This window comes from Centruroides sculpturatus, unplaced genomic scaffold (genome assembly GCF_000671375.1).
Source record: "Centruroides sculpturatus isolate CEXI.00-Female unplaced genomic scaffold, Cexi_2.0 scaffold1148, whole genome shotgun sequence".
NCBI classification, from domain to species: Eukaryota; Metazoa; Arthropoda; class Arachnida; order Scorpiones; family Buthidae; genus Centruroides; species Centruroides sculpturatus.
This window is the reverse complement of record NW_019385490.1, coordinates 184,346-209,369: the sequence shown is the minus strand read 5'-3', so window position 1 is coordinate 209,369 and position 25,024 is coordinate 184,346. Positions and strand designations below refer to the sequence as shown.

General features: G+C 32.0%; 1 protein-coding gene across 1 annotated transcript in view; it reads right to left on the bottom strand.

Moving 5' to 3' along the window:
- The window catches only part of LOC111639477, a 28,606-nt gene extending 5,282 nt beyond the window's left edge, over window positions 1-23,324 (bottom strand). The window contains exons 1-4 of the mRNA XM_023385368.1: window positions 23,087-23,324; window positions 17,176-17,426; window positions 16,951-17,074; window positions 16,201-16,288 (exon numbers count right to left, since the gene is read on the bottom strand). Coding sequence (XP_023241136.1) covers window positions 16,201-16,288; window positions 16,951-17,074; window positions 17,176-17,426; window positions 23,087-23,261 — 638 coding nt within the window. The 5' untranslated portion in view covers window positions 23,262-23,324. The remainder of the gene's footprint in view (window positions 1-16,200; window positions 16,289-16,950; window positions 17,075-17,175; window positions 17,427-23,086) is intronic.
- Window positions 23,325-25,024: the final 1,700 nt, after the last annotated feature.

Here is a 25,024-nt window from a genome sequence, read left to right as displayed (position 1 = left end):
GCGTGTAATAAAACTGATTAACTGGTGTCATCATTCTGACGTGAATCTGAATTTTGAAATTTGCATCTCTTTTAAACGTCCTTAAGGCCATTTTTCGATTGGAAACCGGATCTACCGATCCGTGAATTCCCGAGAACAGATATCACTTAATCTGTGCCGATTAAGTGGTACAAATTCTACGGATCTGTCCCTGGCTAACTCACACTAGATAATGAGAACTTCCTTACCTCCGTGACCTGTGACACAAGCCACTGTCAACCAAGCAAATCCCACGGTCCAAGCAAATGGAGCAATGCACTGAAAGGCGATGANAGATAATGAGAACTTCCTTACCTCCGTGACCTGTGACACAAGCCACTGTCAACCAAGCAAATCCCACGGTCCAAGCAAATGGAGCAATGCACTGAAAGGCGATGATTATATTTTCGTTGTCCAAAAAATTTTTCTTGTAATTATGCACTCCAAAAATTGATAATGTCATTAAGACAGTGCATCCGGTCCAACAAAGTAAAATGGTAATCTAAGAATTTAAACGGAAAATTCTTAATAAACGAACTACGTAAAAAGTTTCATTTTAGTTTTGGTAATATTACTATAAAAATTAAAAAGAAGTCTGAAATGAAAATTTTAATATTTACTAACATCACGGGTAACATTCTTGTGAACAGCAAGTATCTCGTTAGCAGCCTGCAGTTTATTAAATACAGTAGACCCCCCTATAATTACAGTCCCTATAATTACGATTCCTATAAAACTGCGAAAAAATTGCGAGGGTATCCGTAAAAACTGGTAAAAAACTCCTATAATTACGTAAAACGTCATCTGGCAGCCGAACTACTTTCCCGTCCGTAGCGCCACGCTACGGAGAGATTACTATCATCTGTACAGTATTATATATAAATTATATACAAGTTAGGTACTGTACATATAATTATATATTAATTATATATAAATTAGTTACTGTATATATAATTATATATTAAGTATATATAATTGTATATTAACTTAATTTATTGTAACTTTATTATAATTATATATATATTTTCCGCCGCCTGGCGCTACGCTACGGAGATTTTATGCTAACTATCGTCTGTACAGTATGTAAATAGGTACCGTAAATTTAATACAGTACTGTAACTTTATACATTTCTTGTGAAAGAAACATTTCTTATTCAACGGCAATTAAAATTATTTATATTAATGATGTTTCCAAAGTTCAAGGAAATTTTCGCAAAAAAATAAGTTATTAGAAATCAACCGCGGTTTGCTGAGCTGTTTTGCGACGAAAACAATGTTTAGCAATGGCGATGTCGAATGGTGACACTCGGTAAGTAATCGTACAATTTTTTGTTTATAGCGTAATTTATACGGATTATTCCCTCCAAAAATATACGTATTTTGGAAATGTTGAGTCGGATTAGTCTAGAATCGATTAATTTTATGGAAGAAAACTTTTCAAACAGCCATAGTCCGTAAACTTGACACGTGTCGGGCTGTGATTGGAAGGACTCGTAAGAAATCGGATTCCTAAAGAATGGAACGTATCTATGATCTTATAGAGGGGTCGACTGTATTAAATATTAAATGAATGTAAATCTATCTGTTTTCTTCTATGCCACGAATTGTTATACAACGATTAATTCTATTCGTAAGATTTTACTATACGTTACGGGAAATGTGTAAGTGTAGCAATTGATTACGTGGAAAAGACGTCATATAGACGAATCCGTCATATACGAAACTAAGGACAGGTGCAAAATATAGGGTTATCCTCCAAAATTTAAAAAAACTATACCATTTTTTTAATTACTGTTTATTAAATTAGAGAAATGAATAATGTATTTTCAATCAATATTTAACTAACAGTAAAAATAAAAGGTACGCATTAATATTAATTTACGTAAACCAGCAATTTTTTTTCAGAATTTGTGTAGCAATGCCGAATTGTTCGAATTGGAAACAGTTAGAGTACCGCAACATCGCTGTAATTCGGTAGTTATTTTTACGAAAGATTTTTTACCTACGGCTAAAAAAGACTTTAATAACACTTTCTTAAAATTCTTTAAATGAATACAAAGAATAATCCATAAAATCAAAACACAGTGACAGACTTAGAGGCTAAAATCTGAAAGCAATGACAACGACCCCGGTTATAGGAAAGCAAAGAATTAAAAAAATCGTATTATTAATTTTTTATTAAAAGCACATAATAAATTCAAAATGTCGATATTCTGAAATTCGTGGGCAAATTTTATTCAATATACATACTCATTTTAATAAATATATATCGATTAACGAAGTTTGCAGTTAAAATTGTCAAAGTTCGCCAAATTCTCAAACCGTGTAAGAGCGAATCAATTGAAAAAAACCTGTGTTGTGGGAGTAAAATCTGTATTGGAATGGTGCCGAATTTGAGTATATGGGAATGTTTGCAAAACTCCACGTTTTCAGACTCAGAACCCAACAAATAAACAAAATAATTGGGATAATGTTCTGTTGATATTTGTGTGAGAGTATTCGGGTGTATTGGCGAAATTTCCTTTAATATCTCAGGATAGGGTAAATATTAAGAAACGAAATTTGCCACAGTAACTTGTATATAAAGCAGATGATGTTTTTAAATTCTAATGGTTAAAAAATCGATAGAATGAGAAGATAGAATGAAGTCAACTTATTGAACATTTTACTCGTTATTATCAAGGGTAAAGATTTCTAATTTCAGAATAAGTGTATGTTGATCGTAAATTGGACAATGATAGATCGTATGGTCGACGGTGTCTGGGTTTTCTGTAGAGGAAAAGCGAGACAGTTTCTGCCCGGTTATACATCGCCAGGTAGCTTCTAAAATTACCATGCTCAGTAAGTAGTTGAGCAGTAGCAAATGTTAAATCTCTAAGTGGTGATGAGAACCTGCATTCAACACTAAAAGAATAGTCTAGTTAATGGTTCACCAGTAAAACTGCTCAACCATTGTTGACTCCATTTTTTCGTAGCGTTGTCGCGAATATAATTTTTAAGGCTGCTACCTGAGAGAGGGAAGCGAGTGTAGTCCAAGTCAATGTCCTTTGCAGCTGACTAAGCCGCAAAGTCGACTTTTTCATTTCTAAGTATGCCAGAATTGCCAGGAAAATATATAAAAGTTATCTTATTTACAAGATTTTTAATACGATGCTGGATATGTGCGATTCTATTGCTATTGCAATAAGGATTTAATAGAGCTTTTAGGACAGACTGAGAATCGCTGTAAATGTTGATGGACAGAGTTTTCTTTGGTAGTAAAGTGGCCCACTGAACAGCTTGGTAGTCGGCATCTTCATCTTGATAGATGGGGGTATGTGGGAAGTACTTGTACCTTCTAACATATTTTTGGCAAAATATGTCAGTTAGGAGAAAGATACAGTTACTTCAGCCGAGACAAAGGGAGCTTTTAGAGCCATTTGTGTAGATATTAATGTCTGCATGGTTATCCATGGAGAAAGCAGATGACACTAAATGTACCATAGCAATAACCTTGTTTACAGGGTGGTGATCACAGATAGTAGGGTAATTACAATGTGGTAGCATATGAACGGCTGTATATAGGAGTAGATACTGTTGTTGATCTTTAATGTTTGTAGTTGTGATGTAGTAGTTTAGAATCTTTTCTACAATACATACTGGGGAAGAAAGGAGCTCAGCTAGTATCAGAGGCATTAGTAAAAACAGTTATGCAGCGAATGAAATTCTGATGGCAAACTGTCTTTGAATAGAGTAATTTACTTACTACTAAATTTTTACTAGTTTAATGACCCCAGCTAGAAGCTGCGTAAAGTAACATCGGTTGTATTGTCCTATTATAAAGAGTTTTACAAGCTTTACGATTTAGTCCCATGTGCTCCTAGCACATTTTACTTTATTTTATTGACCTTATACAAGATGTAATTAATTAATATAGTAATGGAATGTGGTTTTTATTCTCTGTTGTTATATTTTGTATTACGTTTCTATTTACACGTGCACTAGTAGTCGATCTGTCAAAGTTTTTGCGTCCTTTTGTGAAAATTAAAATTAATGTAAAAATGAATATTATGATGATTATAATAATAATAATAAAGTTAAAAAAATTTTGTTAACTATATTCTTGTTAATTCCATTTTAAATTAGAAAAGAAATGTTCGATGTTGTTCTGAATTTGAACACGATTTACCTGACGCGAGCTCATAAATAGAGCCGAAAAATGTTTGTAAGGAAAACTTAAATATCCCACTAGTGAGGTGTTTTTATATTTAGTTTAATAATTTTTAATGTTCGTATTTGGAGTCTTGTATGAATGTTCTTATCTATGAGTTTATATTAATTTGTTAAAGCTAAAAATCAATTAATAGTAAAGTTAAAAACTTGCTGAAATATTGTTATATTAAGTTAATTCATCCCAATAAAGCAGTCTGTGATGATATGACCCCAATAAAGCATTACAATGATTGGCAAATTTTCTTTAAATGTTGTTTTTGAATGTAAGTAAAATTTTATAAATACTGTCTATTTGTTAATTTGTGTGCTATTACCACATGAAAAATTTTGTTATGAAATTTTTAATATTTCAGTTTTGGGAATCAGTTAGGTCAAAACGATATTCAATCTATTGTAAAGAAATGCGAAATATCGAGTATCTGTTAAATAATAATATCTTAAATTTTTATTAATACTGAAGGAATAAAGTATTATTATCCAACGCCATCTTGACAAATCTTTAAGGTTTTAAATGCAACCATGTTTACTTTAGTGTGAGATTTAGTAACGAGCTAAAAACAATTCTTTAAAAATTAGTATCAAATCTTACCACTATTGAGCTCTTGGCGCTGAAAGCAACAAACATTCTATTTGAGCCCGACATTCATGAAAATACAGAGGCGATAACGCTGCAAAAGATACTGCTCAATATGTCTCCATTCTGAAGACGTAAAACTTAAAGAAAATGAATGACGTGTTTAATGGCCGAGCCTAATGTATCTACGATTTTTGACCGACAGTTTAGTAGTGTTTGTAAGCTGCCAAATTTACAACTGGAATTCGATAAATTTCACTTTTCGAGTATTACCAAAACCTAAAATTACACGAATTAAGAATCGAAAACCCAAAAATGTACGCGACTTTGAGATTACACTCTTTAAAATCTACCACTTCAAAGAGAATCCATTTCAGATTTTTATGAAATAATTCCATACGTCCGATATTCTTGTAATTATTCACCAGCACGTTTCTTTGGGTATTCGCAAGAACCTTCGTGATGAGTTACAGAGATGAACCGCTCAAAAATTTTCCTGGTCCATACAGCTGATCCGGAGTGGGATATTCTTGTAGTGCCAATTTTAAACATAAAAGAAACAGTTAGGATCTCTGGCGATTACAAAAATATTTCGAATAAAGAGGTGAAATCAGTTTCTTATTCATTAAGGAGCATTAGAGTCAGTTTAAACTTTATCTGCGAGGCTGCAAGTTATTCAAATTTGACTTCGTGCAGGCTTGTCGGCTACATAGGGTAGATGGCGAAACGGCAATAGAACAAACAATAGTAGCCAATGGTGGTGCTTTTAAAATTTATAGCTGCTGTAGCAGTGATTATTTATTGCTGCTCTTGCTGTTTTCGGAACGTCGAGCATGATTACACTGATGTTTCAAACACCATTGTCAAACTTCTAGGCTTACAGGTAAACGGCGCTAAGTATCCAACGTACACGTTTTCGCGTTGAAAACGTCTGCCGCATATTTTCTATTAAATCGTACATTTTTGTTCGCATCTAAAAAAGTACATACAATATTGAATATTGTTTACTTTATAAATCTTAAAACAATCCATTTATTCAATGGATGGTGTAAAGCAGAAAGATTGTAGGATTGGGACAATGCCTACAATCTGTCTGCTTTACACCATTCAAATATTTTTGCCGTGGAAGCTGTTTCGTATTCGACAATACGGCGTTTCATTGTGAATTCGCATACACGAATTTATACTCGAATATACAATAGCAATCTTATTGTTTTTCGTTTATAAATTTTTAATAAAATATATAATGCGGTTATAATAAATTATTAATTTTAAGCAATTGAAAGTACTGTGCGTTAAAATACGAGTATAATCGCTGTAGTATAGTCAGGATTAAAATAATTGTTCGTAGACATCGCATCACATTTCTGAGGCTGTTTTTACATTTTTTTTTCACTTGAGTAATTTTGGGTTTGTCGTGTTTGTAAATAGTAAACAAATGCATTTTGTAAGTCTGTACAGATGCATTTTACGAACCTAGGAGCGACCTGTAGTATCACGTTACGTGCCATTTAAAATCACCCCATATAGATTAAACACGCCCAAAATAGTTGAAACACTTTTGTAATGTTTATCTGATCGATTTAGCATTATATCACGGAATCATATTACAAAAATAAAGATACATTTTTATCTATTTATAAAAAATAAATTGTAGAATTCTTACCTGTCAACAATATATAATAACAGTGACATTAAGATGGAAAGTTGCAGCAACGCACTGATGAACCATATTACGTCGATAAACACCTAAAATTTTTTTATAAAGTAGACGAATTAAAAATTATTAAAGTACTAATATTCTATTCGATTTACTTACGAATGTGTCATACACACAAATACAAGTAATAACCGTAAATGCATTCATAAACTTGCAGAAATAACTAAACTTTACATTGGCGTATCCTTATAACTATAAACCTCATTTATAAAAGCAATTTCTTCTAATTATTCTGCAGCACTTTTTGAACCAATTACGATAGAATTTTTCTAAACGAACCGTTAATAACCATTAAATTAACCGACGATTTTGGTGGTTCAATAATACTGCTCTTTTTTTACATAATATCACTATTCGATCTGTTTTATGGGCCGTGTAAACAGTGCTTATTTCATTAACGTGCAACAAAGACATAGGAATTGCAGAAGCAACAGCAATTTTCACTAGAAATACGCTGGTGTTGATCTGCATTATAATTCATTATGGAAAAATTCTAATAATATTTAATTTATTAAAATTATTTCGTAAAAGTTGTATTTATTTATAAAGAAACTTTTAAAAATTAAATGAAACAGTNCGAAAAATTAATTTGTTAAAATGATTTCGTAAAGGACGTATTTATTTATAAAGAAACTTTTAAAAATAAAATGAAACAGTTAAATGGAAAACATCCTAAACAGTAAAAAGTTGTATTTATTTATAAAGAAACTTTTAAAAATTAAATGAAACAGTTAAATGGAAAACATCCTAAACAGTACACAGTTATACAACAGTTTAAAGTAAAGTTCACAAACCCTTCAGATTTCCTTAGATGTTACACATTAAAAACATTTGTAGTTTAACGATAAATAGCATATACCTAACACACTGGTTTGTTCAAAACAGCTTGAGTGAATGAAAATTATTACGTAATCATTCATAATGTCTAAAACTTAAACCAAAAACTGAACTTTAACTTATATACATTTACCATCGATCCAACGAGCGAGTAAATATGAATATGGCTGATATATTTCCACCATTCGTTTTCCATGTGTTTTCCCTGTCTAATAATATAATCCCAATGAGGACCTTTTCCAAGAAGAGGCAGAAGAATTACGAAGCCCAAAACGAAGAATATCGGAAGTGTATATCTGCAATACGAACAAAATATAATACACGAAGCAGTGACAGTAAGAGTTAAATGTTATACCTGATAACTCGCTTGACTACACGCATGACATAGTATTTCGCAGAGTTTCGTCCACTTTTTTGTTTCAGATACATTACCATAAACCCGCTAGTAAAAATATTATTCATTATTAATTTTAAACGCAAAAGTATTTTTGCCAGAAATCTATAAATGTTACTATTATTAATATGATAGCGAATGTAAATATTCTTTGAAAATTGTATTTATATGTAACATTTAAATTCTAATGATTTTACCTGTAGAAGAAAAATGATTCTATCATAGTGATGCTTTGGAGAATAATTTCGAATAAAAAAAGTTCCACCTTCTTGAATAAGTTGGTATATTTAACTGTAAAATATAAGTACTTTTATTTTTATAAAAAATAGATAATTTATTGCTCTTATTTTTCCAAATTTTATCCGTTGCTTTTACATTGAAGCTTTGGAGAATAATTTCGAATAAAAAAAGATCCACATGCTTATAGTTGTTGGTATATTTAACTGTAAAATATAAGTATTTTTATTTTTATAAATAATAGATAAATAGATAATTCATTGCTCTTATTTTTCCAAATTTTATCNCTTGTAAAAAAAAATTATGTTAATTTAATTAATAACACTTTTTTTCTGACACTTGGACACTTTTTTATGTCTAGTGACTTCTGTTGAATAATTTTTTCTGAGTATTCTTATTAAAATATGGTGTTTAAAAATAATCTTTACTACCCTTTTATAAACATATTGATTCCATCTATGGGTACTAAACATATGTTTGAATTACTGTATATTGCAAATGATGTACATTATTATGTGAATTTATTTTATATATACTGTGTGTTAAATACAAAACTGTAATTACAGTACCTTACTGAATCCTGATAAAAGTTTAATACAGATTATAAAAGCAAACAAGTGTGTTGTGGTTGTGTATACACAAATACATAAATATTCATTATACTATCTACAGATTCAGGTATCATAATTCAAATATGGTATTATTTGTTGGTAGTACCATATTTGAACTGCATTATTTGTATAGAAGCAAAGTCAATGTGAGTAAAATAATAATAATAACTCTCCCATGGTTACCACCTGGTCATGATGGGAGAGCCCAGTAATTTTACTGATCCATAGGGCAATGCAGGCTGGAACACAANTTATTTTTATAAAAAATAGATAATTTATTGCTCTTATTTTTCCAAATTTTATCAGTTGCTTTTACATTTATCGTAACTTTGGCCAAGCAAATTATTAATTTTTTGCATCAAGGATACGATTGATTTTCTGCCAGAAATAAGCAGCGTAAAGTTTTATTTTCAATTATCATAAATTAAGTGGAGAACTTTCTCGGTAAGAAAATTTTGTCCTTGTGTTCAAATAGAAAAAGTGTTTTAAAAAAAGTAGCGAACACTTGCAAAAATAACTTAGATTGTCTATTTTCAAACAATTAATTTAAATTTCTAACGTAATTCGTTATTAAATTTATGTAAAAAATTGTACCTTTTTCGGTACACGCCGTGACCACTATTCGGTTCTGTAGTTTTTCATGTTCTTCAGCTGAACACACACGTCCTTTTTTCACTATTAAATTTTAGTCCGTATTTTAGTTTCATTCAAATTAAAACATGTAGTTTCCAATTCCTTTTGCTTGAACAAAGTTTTTCATTTATGTTTTTACATCTATCACTGAGTTTAGCAAAGGTGTTTAACAAGTGAACATATGCGTATGACCTTTGCAAACACTTTGCAAGTATTTGCAGATTAACTTAACAAAAGATTTGAAGGTAGAAAATAGACACTGACAATTTGAACTAATGAAAAACAATCGCGACAAAAATCATCGAATAGATTGCACGTATTATCGATAAGAAGCATTTAACCGTCAACGAACGGAACGGCATAAAACACAACCCATTGTGCAGTATTACAGAAAACGATTTCCACAATTTCGTACAATGATTTCGCTAATTACGGAAAAATTAGTATGTCGCTCCAGCGAACAATTATTCTATTTTTTATTGCGAAATGTGTAAAGTTTCGTGTGACAGAAAATCGGGATGTTTTGTAAATATTTTTCTTTGTATCGTATCGTAGTTGACAAGTCAAATAAGAGGAGGAGATACAACCCGAAAGAAGAGCAATGAATACCGTAGGACTATAATATAGCGCTTTATGCCTTTATGATCTCAAGATTCGGATCAAAGTATAGTAATTATACAAGACGTTTTAATAACATTAAAATTCTGTTTTAATTAGTGAATAAAAATAAAGACCTAATTATATTTATCAGCATCTGTTAGAGATAAGTAAAAGTGTTTTTTATAAATATTTCCGACAATTGGTAAAGTCTAAACTAGAAGCATATGATATACAAAACATAAAAGTTTGAATCTCACATGCATGAAGATTGCAAACGACACCAAGAAAAGCCTGGAAAAGTTCATCCAAGAATAATATATAAGAGAGTGTACGTTACGATAGGGCAATAGTCCATTTTGTAAATTCAGCATTTCTGTACATTACTGTACACATTAGATTACGCAGGAATAAATGTGCACACCCACCGACGTCATAGTTATTAGGACCATCGCATTTGTACCTTATATCGAATACTTTCTATTTCTCCTGTATTCATTTGCCTGTCTATCGAATACTCGGAGGAATGTAAGTCTCGTAGCAATTCTGGTTTTTACAGAAATTGTGAAACATTGCCGCGTATTATCTATATAAGTCGATCAATAACGTATCAATTAAATAAAGATAAAAAAGAAACCACGTGATTGATTAATAACACGGTCTTCCGTTTAACACTTTTTAAGGTTAATATTCAATCACTCTGTGTAAAAAGTAACTGTAAAATGAGGGAAACTTGATAAAGTAACTCTTCAGTGTTTGTTTCGTATTATAATTTATGATGCGCAGCAAATTGTCAATAAATTAATAAGGTGTGAGAGAAGGATTTACAAGTTATATAAATATAAAAACCTATTTTCAAATCGAGCATCGTATGTTCGTAACAAAATAAAAAAAGATTAACGTAGAAATTTCTTGTTTCATAAGACGATAGTCTACATTTTTAAACATTAATTAAAAGTGATATATAATTATAATTACAGTGTTACATATATAATTACATTTTCCATATTAATTGTGACAGTGAACTAATTGAACAATAGAACAATTAAAATTGTGTTACGATAGCAAGCCTTTCGCATACATTGTGGCATAAATATTTATAAATATTAAATATTATATTTTATATTAAAAAAAAACAATACCTGCTGTTGTGGGGTAAAATACTCCTGCAAAACATACATGTCCCAACACCACAATATTTATTAAAAGAAATTTTACACCGCAGATCGATTTTGTACTTTCGTCAAGATTTGTCGAATATAATTGATGTAGAGATTTGTAAGGTGATGCTCCGAGAATATACTCGAAAAGTTTACCTAAATATAATAAACATTAATAAATTATTATTTTCGTGCAGTTAACTGAAAAAAAGTATATTTATTTTAAAATTACTATAATGAACTCGAATGAATCGAAAATAAGAGCATTCAAGATTATTTTCCTTAACTTTACAATAATAATAGATAAATTCTCATTCTTAATTATGTTAAAAGAATGTTTTGATGATCTTAAAGACTTACCTTTACTCGCCTTCAAAGGAATAATATGAAGTCTCATTAATATTTCTGTTAACGTTGCCAATCCTACCCATGCAATAAATATGCCGAGAACAATTCTAAATTAAGGCAATTAATATTTTCACATCAATTTACTTAAATATAATTCGTTTCATTTAATTAACAATCAATTAAGTAATTATTATTGTATTTATATCTGCTTGAATGTAAGAATATAAATAACATTTCTGTGTTCATAATCACTTAAGAGCTATGTTAAAATTGCATTATTTAAAAAATGTGTTAAATACTTGCTTAATAAAGACTTTTCACTTGTGAAGCTTCGGACTTTAGTTGAGCTTAGTTTATAGGAAGAGCGCTGTTGTGAGACGTAGCCCATGTAGGAAAATAAGGAAAGAAAGCGAGGAAGGTATTACGTAAAGTATGAAAATTGAAAGCTTTGAAAAATGAAAACAGGTAAGATAATTGACTCACATCGCAATGATTAAAATAACTCTGAGACAAATATACAGTACAAAGTGCCATTTTGGCTGATTGACAGTTATATATACAGAAATCGCATTGTTGATCCATATAGAACAATATATCACAGTAAAATTTAATAGCAGGAAGCATTGCGGCTTGGTGGCTTGTGACGACGTTGTTGACCTGGTAGTTCGTCGTTGGAGGGTTGTTGCTTGAGGTGAGTAGGCCACACTTCTCGGAAAATGTGAAGAGTAGTTTTAAGTTCCGGACTGGGTCCGAATCGCTATCAAAATTCATCTCACAGAAGTTCTAGATCTAAATCACTAAAAATCATTAAACAATTCCTATTTAAAGATACACAATGATGGGGACAGACAAATATTTAAGTCCTATCAATATCGGAATTTGGTGTCGAATCGAACGTTCTTACTATCTTTCCGAAGTTATGAACTAATACTGAATTTTCCTTAAAACATCGACGAGTTGAGATGACTAACAAGAAAAACACGTGACAATAGGACAAATTGTATTTTGATATCCCAATTCCTTCTTTAGCAGATATCTATTGAACTGTTATCAAAATATCTTGTTTCTTGTACGTAAGTGTTCTCGGAGGTCTCATCGATTCATTATGTTTCTTTCGTGAAAAGCGTGTTCTGTTAAGACGTGTAGCTGTTTCTGTGAGGAACTGTTTTTATTCATTCTGGTGCCTGGGTTAAGTAAAGTTTTAAAATAATACAGTAGGAATAGTATAATAGGAATAGTATATAAATAAAATTAAAGTCAATTCAATAAATTAATACCTAAAGAGTTAGAATGGATAAGTCTCAAGACATCATCATGGAGCTAGAAGAAGGAATAAAAGACAAACTATTCACTGTCAAAGAGTGTATAGAGGCCGCCCGCAACATGCGGACAGAACTTAAAGACAAAGCCATTGAAAGCCTGGCTGGAGTAAGCTTTCTGATCCAGGAGCTCAAGAAAAATTTTAATCAAGTCATCCAGCAGCAAAATCACCACATTGACTCCCTCCAGCAACCTGATAGAAATAACCAGGATTCTGGGACTTTAAGTTCTATTTATGTGTGTCCAGCGTGATTGTAGTGCAATCCATTTATTAAAAAAAACTAACCTAGAGGTTCCCAAGGTAGGCATTAATTATTAAATATTTATAGATAGGTCACATTGGTTGATTTTCATCCAGGCACCAGTTCTTAAAAACATTTTTGCATTCAATAACCAAAGTTTTCCTGCTTACTTGCACTCACATGTGTATCAACAAACACTGTACACGCCTCTCTGGTGATTGGTTGTGTCTGGTTTATAGCCCAATTCCGTAGCCAATTCCGTAGTCCAATAGCCCAATTTAGTAGCAGACGCATATATTTATTTCTTTTGCTGTTTAAGGCATTAATTCTCTTCGAATTCGCTTTAAAGAACCTTCTATTTAGAGCAAAAAAATGTATTTGTGCTTTCTTCTGGTCTTTGTTCTTTTATCCTAAATACATTATCATAAGACTAGTAAATTGTTCTGCAGGAGTATATTATTTCTCTGCTATTCTCATTGAACTGTTTCTGTTCCATCCCAATCATCCCCCAACAATGTTGGCAGGTTTCTCTTAACACCTTTACAGCACCCTTGCTCTGCAGGCAACACTCCCTTAAATAGTATGTATACGTTTCACTCCTTCTTCACATTAAACATTAAATTACATTTTACATTTCTCATTGATAGTTCTTGGCCTCTTGGTGCTCTCAGAGCGGGAAAAGGCCTTAAAAAAATGTATCTTTCGTAACTCATTCAACAGATTATTCCGTACGTGTGCCGCCGTCTCTCTCTTTGAACATTCCAATCGATCCGTCGTGTCGAGAAACGTACTACTCAGGTTTTCCCGATAAATTTATATTCTAGAAAATACTGAATCTTAGGATACAAAACGACATTATCCGCTATAGATCGAAGAGCGGAAGAAAACTCGCAGATGTTCGATGTTGACCATGACATTGGACAAGCAAGGATACAACTCTCCTGTCGTAATGAAATTACTCGTTGACCTCTAGATGTGGCCCGCAATGAACATCAAAAGTGAGACAATTAAGATTAAAAAGGACTGTACTTTTCTATATTAACTGTAAACCTGGAAGACCTATCGAAAAAACTTGAGAGACTTCATTCTCTCTCTATGTCTAATTAACGGATTATCATCGCATTCTAACTCTAACAGTTTCGGTGTCAATGAACACACGCACATACTAACTATTGTCTGTCTTTAGAAATTTTTGTTAGTCAATAATAAAGAACGTTGATACCAGATTGCTATTTCCAGATCATAGTACTCACACAATTAATGTTTTGCTAAATGTTTATTTTTAAATATGTTTTCTGTGCAATTTTCAAGCAATATTCTGTTGTCAGTTGAGAGGAAGTTTACCTGCCTGTCGCATTAACATTATCGAAAAGGTATAACGAAAAATTCCGCTTCAAAGACATACAACTAAGATTTAAAACTGTTCGAAATTGTCGTATATATCAATACAACTTTTATTTCTATGTTTTATTTTTATACAGTCTTATACAATTCTTTGTCTTTCAGTAATATGAAAACCTAGAATGAAACTCGAGTAAGTCGCAAAAAAAGTATCGAATAATTTATCTGTTTTGAAACGTTTTTATTTTACTTTATTCCCGCAATTGACACCTTTTAATGTATTTACGACTATTCAACCAAACAAGAGATTCTTTGTTTATTAAATAAATTATAAAATATTTCTTTTAATTTGATATATTCTATAGCTCATTAACGTTAATCACTTTAATTCTTATTTTAAAAGTTAATTAATTAATTCAAATTTTATATATGTGTTCACTTTTCTGTAAAGTATAACACGCAATCACTGCTGTACATCGAAGACCGGAGGAAAACTTTCTATTATTCGTTTTTATTACTAAATATATTCTGCAATAGTTTTAATTAATTTAAATCTATTTTTGTAATTTCATAAATTTGTATAGCGATTTAAAATTAATATTTAAATTATATATTTCAATAAAGTTGGATATTTTAATAATATTTATTTACTATTTGTTTTAAATATGTTGTGTATATCTAAAAATTTTGTAAACATTTATAATCAAATCGGAGATCAGGTGTTGCGCCGAATTTGACAGTAAGATTGATGATTTCAAAGATTCAACGACAGCCAAATATGTAGTAAGAGTAAATAATCCTAGGAAATCGATTACAGCAATATTAGGACAGTTGTAATGCGATCAAAACTGTATTGTAACACTTCTTTTATAATTTTGTTTTATCTTCAACGATAATCTGTGTTGAACCCGTGTCGATAACAAATTGGTAAGAGGTGTGAGATTTTCCATTTCCTCGCTTTTTGGCATAATTTATTCGAGAGATTTCACAAACGAACATATTCGAATCTCTATTTCATAAACAATTTGCAACTATTTGAGGATTAATTTTACACGAGTGTTCTAGTCGAAAAATCAATGGACTAATTGCAGCAACGGGAACATTTATCGCAAATACCGTCTAAGAGACTTTTACCTTCAATCTATGGCTTAGCAAGAAATAAAATATCATATGCAGAATAAACAAGAAAAATCCAATAATTTTACGAAAGAATTTCTCCAAAATACGAACATATTAATATGTTGCTCTGGCAAAAATTACTCTAATTTTTTCAATTTTGTTATGTGTAAAGTCTAATGTGGCAGTTGTTTCGTGACTGTTTCTACGTATATTTTGCGGTGTCATACCAGACAGTTCCGAGTCAAGTAAAAAAAGATTCAATTGAAAGAACAGACAATAAATTATCGCTTATTTTATTCAGCGATTGAGTGAATGATTAAAAAAAAGATAGGGTTTACAGGTCGACCGATAATGGAATATTCGATTACAGTAAAAAGCAGAACACATAAAGCAGAACAAAAACGGTTGATAATTTAAACTAAAGTAGTTAAAGCACAGAAATCGAGATAAACGATGCGCATTCAAATAGAAAATAAATTTCTTTTCAATATCATGTAATGTGCTTCAGAACAAAATAGATTCGATTTGCTATTTTCCTTGTTGAATTTATTTTTGTCGTAAATTATTCATTAAAATGGTCTTTAATCAATTTATTATCGCGTTTTTCACAAAAAGTTTATTATCTATTTAAATTTTCTATTGCATCGTTAATTTGCCTTAAGTGATTTTAAGTCATTTTCATAATCCGTAATTATCATTTTCATAATCCATAATTTTTATTAAATTATTAGTATTATAGCCGTTTCTAGCCCGATAAATCGGCTTTGGTTGGTGTAAAGCTTTAAACGTATCGGGTGTAGTAAGGATGTTTTATTACTTCAATGAAAATATACTTACAACGATATCAGTTGTCCGTTAGTGTATTCAATGCGTTCATCTTTGATTTTGCAATATTCGACATTAAAGTCTACCGCTGTCCCGAATACTGAAAAATAAAATAAAAAACGTAATTAAACATTTAAACAATTACATAAATTAATTTTCCAAAGTAACTGTTTAATTTATCGCTTATTTTGTTTTTAATTTATCAGAAAAAATGATGTTCAAATGCATTTCTTTTAAAATTAAATTTAACTAAAAAAAAAAGTATTTTTAGTAAGAAAAGTCGATCTACCAATATGGTTTCTTCCTACAATGGGAGGAATTTTAATCAAAACTTTTTTCTTTAAACACATCTGAAACATTTTTTACAAATTATTAACAGAATCTGTTATTGATGGGCACTTCACGCATTACGGTTACTATTTTCTCATAAAACATAGCATAAAAATAGTCTCCTTTTTTTATCAATATATTAAACAATCGACTCTTGCTTATCCGAACTATTTATGGTAAAGTGTTTACAAATTACTGAGTAGTAATTTAAAAAATTGTTTATGCTGAATTACATATCTAAATCGACGTTAAAATACATACTATATATAAGTACTGTATTAATTTTACAAAGATATTATGCTTTATTAGAGTAATTATGTGTTGTTTCGGCTCTGTATAATAGAATGAATTAAGTTCCTACGTACAGTTGATTAAAACGTATTCGGATTTACAAAAGAATTTCATATAATTACAAAATATAAAACGACTTACTCCAATTTCCAATGTGTTGTAAGTCTTTGTTACTACATGTACTCGGAATGCACGCATCCAAACGTATTTTCATTTTTGTATCGGCTAACTCTGTTTTCAATAAGTCTTCAAACTTCATTGGTTTCTAAAAAATTCATTAATTCGTTGTCTAAATAAATTTAACTGACAAATTACACTAAAGTGTATTAATCCATCGCAAATTTTTTTTTAAACTTTAATACTTACAATAATCTCTTTTATAAGTTTAATCAATGAATTATTTTCCAACTTATGAATCGACTTTGCAACACGTTTCTCTAATTCTTGCATTCCAATTGTCAGGGCACAGTATTTGCCTCGAACCTGTTCCTTTCCTTTATCGGTGATCACTTTTTCATTTTGTGGAATTTTAATGTCCAAACACTGGTCATAATCTCCCGACATCCATAGTGTTACTCCGAACATTCCTGCCGGTAATTTTCCAAAAGAATCAATCACTGGAAATAGTAAATGCATACAATTAATTAATTAAAGTTATCTTTATGTGTATCATGTTTTCAAAAAAACAAATCGAAACAGAAAACAATTACATTTTTTCGTGGAGACTCGCAGTACAGAAAACCTTCGATACATGCGGTTAATCTCTGCCCGAAAAATAGCGCATACGCGAAATTCCAAATGCGGTGCTAAAAACCAACCAGAAATAAATGTTTGTACATTTAAATTCGACTGGAAAGAACGAAAATTTGACCGGGAAAAAGAGAAAAGAATTGACTGCGGATTCTGCAGTCAATTGTTGCTATGTGAGACTAATCGGGGTAGGATGTTTAAAGTTATTGATTCAACTACCACTTAATTGACTCGAGACCTTGAGGTCCGGTCCCGCTTGTCTAAAGAATGGTATTAAGGGGTTAGGGGATAGGATAGTTACATCCTATCCTCCGTCAGGATCTGACACCAATTTATCAATTTCTTAGCGGATAGATACGCGTTTAATTGAGGACAAATTATCACGAGAGATTTCGTCGAGGACATCAGATTCAGTATGGATGTGATAATGCCTGAAGAAACGCACACCAATCCAAGTTCATTAACACTATACCCGTTTATTGTTGAAAAATTTTACATAGATAATTAATTAAGGAATCGACGGTACAGATCTCTCTAGGGACTTTCCATCTATATAATTCATAGATTACGGTCTTGAATAGCGGACAAAATATATGTTAGTCGCGACCCTAATCGCGAGTTGGAAATATTCGAGAGAGAGCTTATACATATCAACGCGAGTCGAATAAATACTTCTAGTTATAGACGTTGATGTCTAGTTGATCCAAATACTCGTTTTTCCCGGGTTCGTAATTCAGTCCGAAGTCGTAATCAAAATCAGAATTGTAAAGTTTTTCGAAGACGGTGGCGACGAGAGGCAGGTAATTCACACACACACACATAGTTCTCTCAGATAAGAAAAAGTTTAACTTGGATGGCCCGGATGGGCAAGCATATTATTGGCAAGATACAAGAAAGAATCCCAGGGTAAAATTCAGTAGACAACAAGGTGGAGGTTCAGTAATGATCTGGGCAGCAATCGGATATAAAGGGAAACAGATTTGGCATTTATTAATGGGTGAATGAATTCTGAGATGTAACAAGCTATGTTATATGAACATCTAATCCCATTTGGTCCTTTCATTAGTAGTCAAGACTAAATCTATCAACATGACAATGCATCTGTTCACAAGTCAACCAGTACTACAAAGTGGTTTTCACGTGAAAAAATTGAAGCGATGGTTTGACCTGCACATTGTCCAGACCTTAATCCCATTGAAAACCATTGGAGTCAACTTGTGGCATTAGTTTATTGCCGTGGAAAACAATACAGAACATCCGATGAGCTTAAAGTTGCATTGTGTAATGCGTAAGACAAAATTAAACTAAGTGACATTCAAAACCTGCTTGATTTAATGCCTAAACAAGTTGTGAAAGTAATTGATAACAAGGGAGGGTCCACAAAGAATTAAAAACCTACTAAATCATCCCTGAGTTTATAAATTGTTTACAACAAAAAACTGTAACAGTTCAAATTTTTTATTGTTTATTAACAAGATACAATTGTTGATTTCATTATACATTCTTCACTAATTAAAATTATCTAATATAACAACAATTGACTGTGGATGAAAAGATATTAAAACAGAGAAAAAATTGATTTGAGTTTATAAATTTTTTACGGCCTGTACACGTCAACAAACGCACTCATTCATACATATTTTTGGGTTCGGCGGGTCTCAAGACGTGAAGATTTGAAAAACAACACGAAAGATGAAATTTGACAGGATTCCAAAACTTTTCCTTATTTTGTACACATACGACCGGTATAGTACAGGGGTCGGCAACCTGCGGCTCGCGAGCCACATTCGGCTCTTTGGATGTGAAGCTGCGGCTCTTTAGTTCCATACGCAAATATTTATTTTATAAAAAATTTGTTGTGAAAAACACTATTTATATATGAATAAACAGATTAGTTTTTTTTAATCAAAAAACTTTATTTATGCGAGTACTATTTATGCAAGAAAAAATTTTGTGGCTCTTTAAAAACTTTGAAATTTTGTAAATTGTAATTTTGGCTGTTCCGACTCAAAAGGTTGCCGACCCCTGGTATAGTACAACAACAGAAAAAAAATTTTATAAACGTCGTAAAATATTTATTCAGCGTGACCCTCATTGTCGCTGCCTCTACAGTTTTCAGTAAAAGTTAAAGAATTAAAACAGAAACTACACTTAATATGAATATAAACATACTAAATAAGGTTACTGCGCGAAAACTCTAAGTTTCATATTCACTCGTAACCCCGTGTCAAAGGGATAACGTTCAACCTACCTGCAAACGATGCGCATTAACCGAATCGGCATTGATCGAAACCGCATATATCGAGGGTCAAGGTTATTGTAAATCAAACGAGTCGATAAAATTAGTGTAGTAAGTGTATGGAATACCTAAATAATGTGGATTTGTTCAGAATGTATACAGCGCATAAATTATTAATGTGAGGTCCCAAAAAACAAGGTTTAATTAAACATTTATATTAGAAATTTATTAAACAAAACCATAGAAGTAAAAGAACCTTTATTGATAAAAACCGATCAAAGATACAATTCAGTTGTCACATGATACCGAGACGAGATGAAAATACTATTAATGTAAGACGTGACGAAATAAATGTAAACGAGTGTCCTCCAGTAGAAAGAGACCTTTAACAAGGCGCTCGTATACAAACAATTAGAACATAGAAAGTTTTAGACAAGGAAGAAGGTTAATAAAAAGATTAAACATCAGTTCAAATCGTTAGAATTTCGAAACGTAATAGGCTAGATAACAATAGAGTAAAATGAGCTCAAGTTCAAAGTCCCATCTACCCCTTCCATCCAAAGTTAATGGATAGTGTCGGGTAAATTCTCCCATGCGAATCTTCTCCGGACCCGAACAGGTCTCGTATTTCGCTTAGGGACAAACGTGGAGCTAATGAAGATAGACAAAAAGCGGAGAACGGAGATCGATGTAATCCCCGATCTTCAAAGACACGAGGCACTCGGCAAGACGAATTCTGCGAGTCAACACAAAGGAGTGAAAATCGGAAGGCTGTGTCAACACACTGGGAACGAATCTTTCCTACTATAAATCTAATTTTATGCTAAAATAAACGGATTTTTGTAAGATACTTGTCATCTCTGTCTCCTCCTCCACACCCACACGCGAACCACCCTAGATCATCCCGATGCGGGATTAACGATCCCCGAAGAGTCGGAAAACTTACACTGGTGAGAGAAGTGGGATGTTAAGTTTCCAATCTCCGTCAACTCAGCGAACTCACATTAAGAGTTAATAAGAAATTAGGCTTAATCATCTCATTTTAAAGCTATATAAATGAGGCCCATTATGTATTAAAGTAATTAATTTCTATACAACGAAAAAATGGAATGCACGCTTTAGGGATAGACTAGGTGTGTTGTAGAGAGTGACTCACTGTTGATGCTTATGTAAAATGCTTTTTTTCTTTAAACCCGTATTTTTTTCTGCACGTTATATTATTATTTTACGATCAGATGTTATTTAATAATTTGTATAATAATAAAGAAAAATTTCAGTTAAACTTCCAAAAATAATTATTCCATAAATTGGATATTTTCTTATAAATTGGTTTAAAAATATGAGTTGGTAACTTCACCTGCCAGACATTAAAAGTGTAGGAGGCATATTGAAATCTAAAAGACGAAATAATCGCGACTTCGAATTAACGAGGAATTCCTGTATATGAACATCCTCTGTGTTTTCTTTGTCCATCTTTCAACGTTTCATGGTTCTTTGTGTCCAAAAATTAATTCAGGGACATTTTGTGACAAATCGCAGTACTTATCCTCTTTATTTATAACAGCCAGAAAGTAAAAAACTAAATTGCACTCCTATCATTTTTCATAACATAAAGAAGCATTTAAATCATACAATATTGTCATAGTCCACTTGAAAAATAATAATTTTTTTAAAAACCAAACGAGCGATTAAGAGACAAACTGATATAATGTGACACAATAATTTCGAATATATTTTTGCTGGTACTTGGCGCTTTGTCACTCTCGAAACTAGCATCAGTTGGAGCAAAATCTCGCGATAAAAAAATATGCCTGACCAAAACTGAACCTGCTTAAAAAAATTCTTCGAGACTTTCTATTTTAAAATGAACCCGTTTAAACAGTAAACCTGCCAAATAAAAAAAAAAAAAATATATTCGAACCGTGAGATTTCGGTATACACGGATTTTACTGCAACATTCAGAAGTAAGAATTCAGGTGAGTTTTTATGTGATTCATTAGGACGTTTTAACATCATTTGTATTATTGAGGTACATTTAATTACTGTGTGAGACATTTAATTATTGTGTGTCACTATGAACTTTCGACCAAAATTCATCTAGTGGTCGAAAAAGTTAATTAATTGCCTAAATAAGGCATCAAATTCAAGGGTAACGACCCTCGAAATAAAAGAATAGCATCGAGGACGACAATGAGATTTCGCCGATCCACTTCCTTTAAAAAAATATTCGAGTTTGCTTACCCAACGCCGATCCTTTCCTCCGCCGCCGTTCGCAGGAGCTTAGCTGTTTTGTACCAAACGTTCGAACTATACCAGATAAGAACACTACTTGGCCCGACCCGACAAACTCGAATCTCTTGACCCGTTTATCGAGTGATCCACGATAGTCCGTCCTCAATTTCGACTTATTAATCAAGTTTGTCAAGGGATTTATCGTCGTATAAAGAAATGTAAACTCTTTCTCACGATTCAGGTCCGATTTCGATTTTACTTATTCCGCCGTATAGAAAATGCATTAAATATCTTACGGTATGTAAAGCCCTATCAACTCAATACGCTATATACAAGCTATAATGGAAATGCTATGCGTTATCCTATGTATATCTATATCTAAATGTAAATATGCAAACGGGTGCCGACCTTCGGTCACAATTTAAAAAAATGATGTTAATGAATATTTCACATATTCAATTTATTAAATACAGTAATATATTATAAAAAATAAATTCGGTTTGTTTAATTTAATTAAATGAACTACTTTTAACCTGGTAAATATTAAAGTAAATGATTAGGTAATAATAATAACTCTTAATGAATTACGTATATTTTAACATATTGCATTTAGCTTACATATTTTAATTTTAAAACAAAAATTAATACATTTTTAGTTCAATTAAATATACAATTTTACTCAAGATATATTCTTAATATTACTTCTTTGCACCATTCTTTGATCTTTTAAAATCTATCCTTGGTTATAACATGATACAGTTATGCATTATGTTAAAACAGCCAGGATATAACGTAATTAACGCTGCCACTTTTCAACTTTCCCTTCACCAGTGTCATCACAAAAAAGGTAGAATTTCATGACTGCATTTTTGTCTGTCATAATAAAATAAAGTAATTATATCGTGAGAAATTTCTCCGTGACTTTTGTAAATCTCCACGATCTCAAACTCTCGAAGCCGATTTTTAAGGAACATTCCTCCGCGTTATACGAGGAATACATGTGTATAGAAATCCTAGCTTAAGTTCTAATTATTTCATACAGTAAAGATTACTTACTTCGAAGAGGCCACTCTTTTAGTTTCATCAAGTCTTTCAGGAAGATAACGGAAGACTTCGTGCAAGGTGAAGATACGTTCACTTCTTCGAAAATTCTCATCAGATAAGGAAGACTCGGCTTTAAGACAGACTTCAAAGCGGTTTTGATTTTCATCTCCGCATTTTCTAACATCATCGACGTTTGTCGGAAATCATCATCGCTGTCCTCGAGATTTGTATGGTTGCATTTCGCGTAACACAACAATATCGTCAAGAGTAAGATGAAATTAAGAAACCTTTCGTACTGCATTTTCGGAGCTTTCTCTGTGTCGATGAACAACTTGTAAGTCTCTTTGCATTTACTCACGTCACAAAAATATATTTTCCTTGTTACAAAAACTGACTCATCAATAATAACTACTTTCCTGAAACTTATTCAAAAATTATTTATTGTTTATAATACGAATACCAAATAATTTTTAGGTGTTCTAATTATTCCCGGTGTTAAAGTGACTCGATTTTCGTTTATATATTAAAAGAAAAATTATAGACATCGTTTTTATAATTTCTAAAATATAACTTTTTATTTCACTATTCAAGGACAAAGTGTTTGCTTGGCAAATGTAATGTTTCTAATTGCGTGACAACTGTAATTAATTAAAGCTGTGGCGGCCCGCCCCGGGCGGCACTTTTAAGAGGCGGCAAAATTTCACAATAAATAACAATATCTTGTAAAAATTTGAACCATTTGATTTCATATTTTCGGCGCACCTACGATTCGGACCGATTGAAATAAACACCGTCCGGACAAACTATTAATTTTAAGCGGGGGATAACGTGCGCAACCTGTTTACCTACTTTTTTTTTGTTTTCTTGTACGATTCATTCGTATTCATATACACCTCCAATATGCAATAGAGATAAGTCATGTAGGTTACTTACGTTACTCCTACCCAACTCTCCTTAGTCGCTAACTGTAACTGATTTAGAATCATCAGTATGTTTTACGATTATTTTAATCCTTTGAAGTGTTTTAACAATGCGCGTATGTGATACAGTTTCTTAAAGCAAATCTTTCCCTGCCCCGCCTAATGGCACTACAGGGTTATAGAGACTATGCTTTAAACATAAGCAGGTCGGATACCTGACAAGGTAGACAGAGAGGACATAGCTTGACCATATGACACATCTTACGGGCTCCCATCTGTACTCCGGTCCAGCCCTCTAACTTGGTATAACTTTTATATTGTGCAGCCTGTTCTGAACTTAATCCACAAAACTAATAGCTCACTTTACTCAACAAACGTAAAAGACGGTCAGCGGGGTTCTTTTCCCTAAGAAGAGGGGACCCGGTTTAGCGCGTCCACTAAGCTTGTAGATCGAATATATCTATGATTTTTCCCATCAAATCCTTTAGTTTCTTTACGTTTCCTTTACTAGCTGCTAGCTTTCGAAATGCTTGTTCACTGGGCTTGTGCCAATCAACCGTCTGTGATACACTAAGAATTGATGGAAATTCACGACAAATTGTTGTTATTCGTCAATTTTTAACAATTCCTTTACGCAAATTCTCTTTGACAGCTTTGGCAGCACCATTGATACCACCGCCATTAAATGGTGGCACCATCTAATGTCGGTGGTATATAGTATATTCTAGGAAGTAGTTGGTTAAAATTCTGTTTCGTGGTGGAAGGGGTTGTAGCTGTAGGCATTCACTTAAATTTTTTATGGTTTCGTTTACTTTGCTTTATCTTGTAGGCGTTTTTGTTATAGAAAATTTTTACATTATTGATTATTATAAAATGCCAAAATGATTAATGTCAACGATATTGATGAGTTGTATAAAAATTATAAATGTTAATGACGAATAAAATCTTCATCAAGTTTGAACAATATGCTGATAAGACACGTGATTACTACCTCTTCATCCCTTCGCTTTTAACTACTAAAATGTAATAG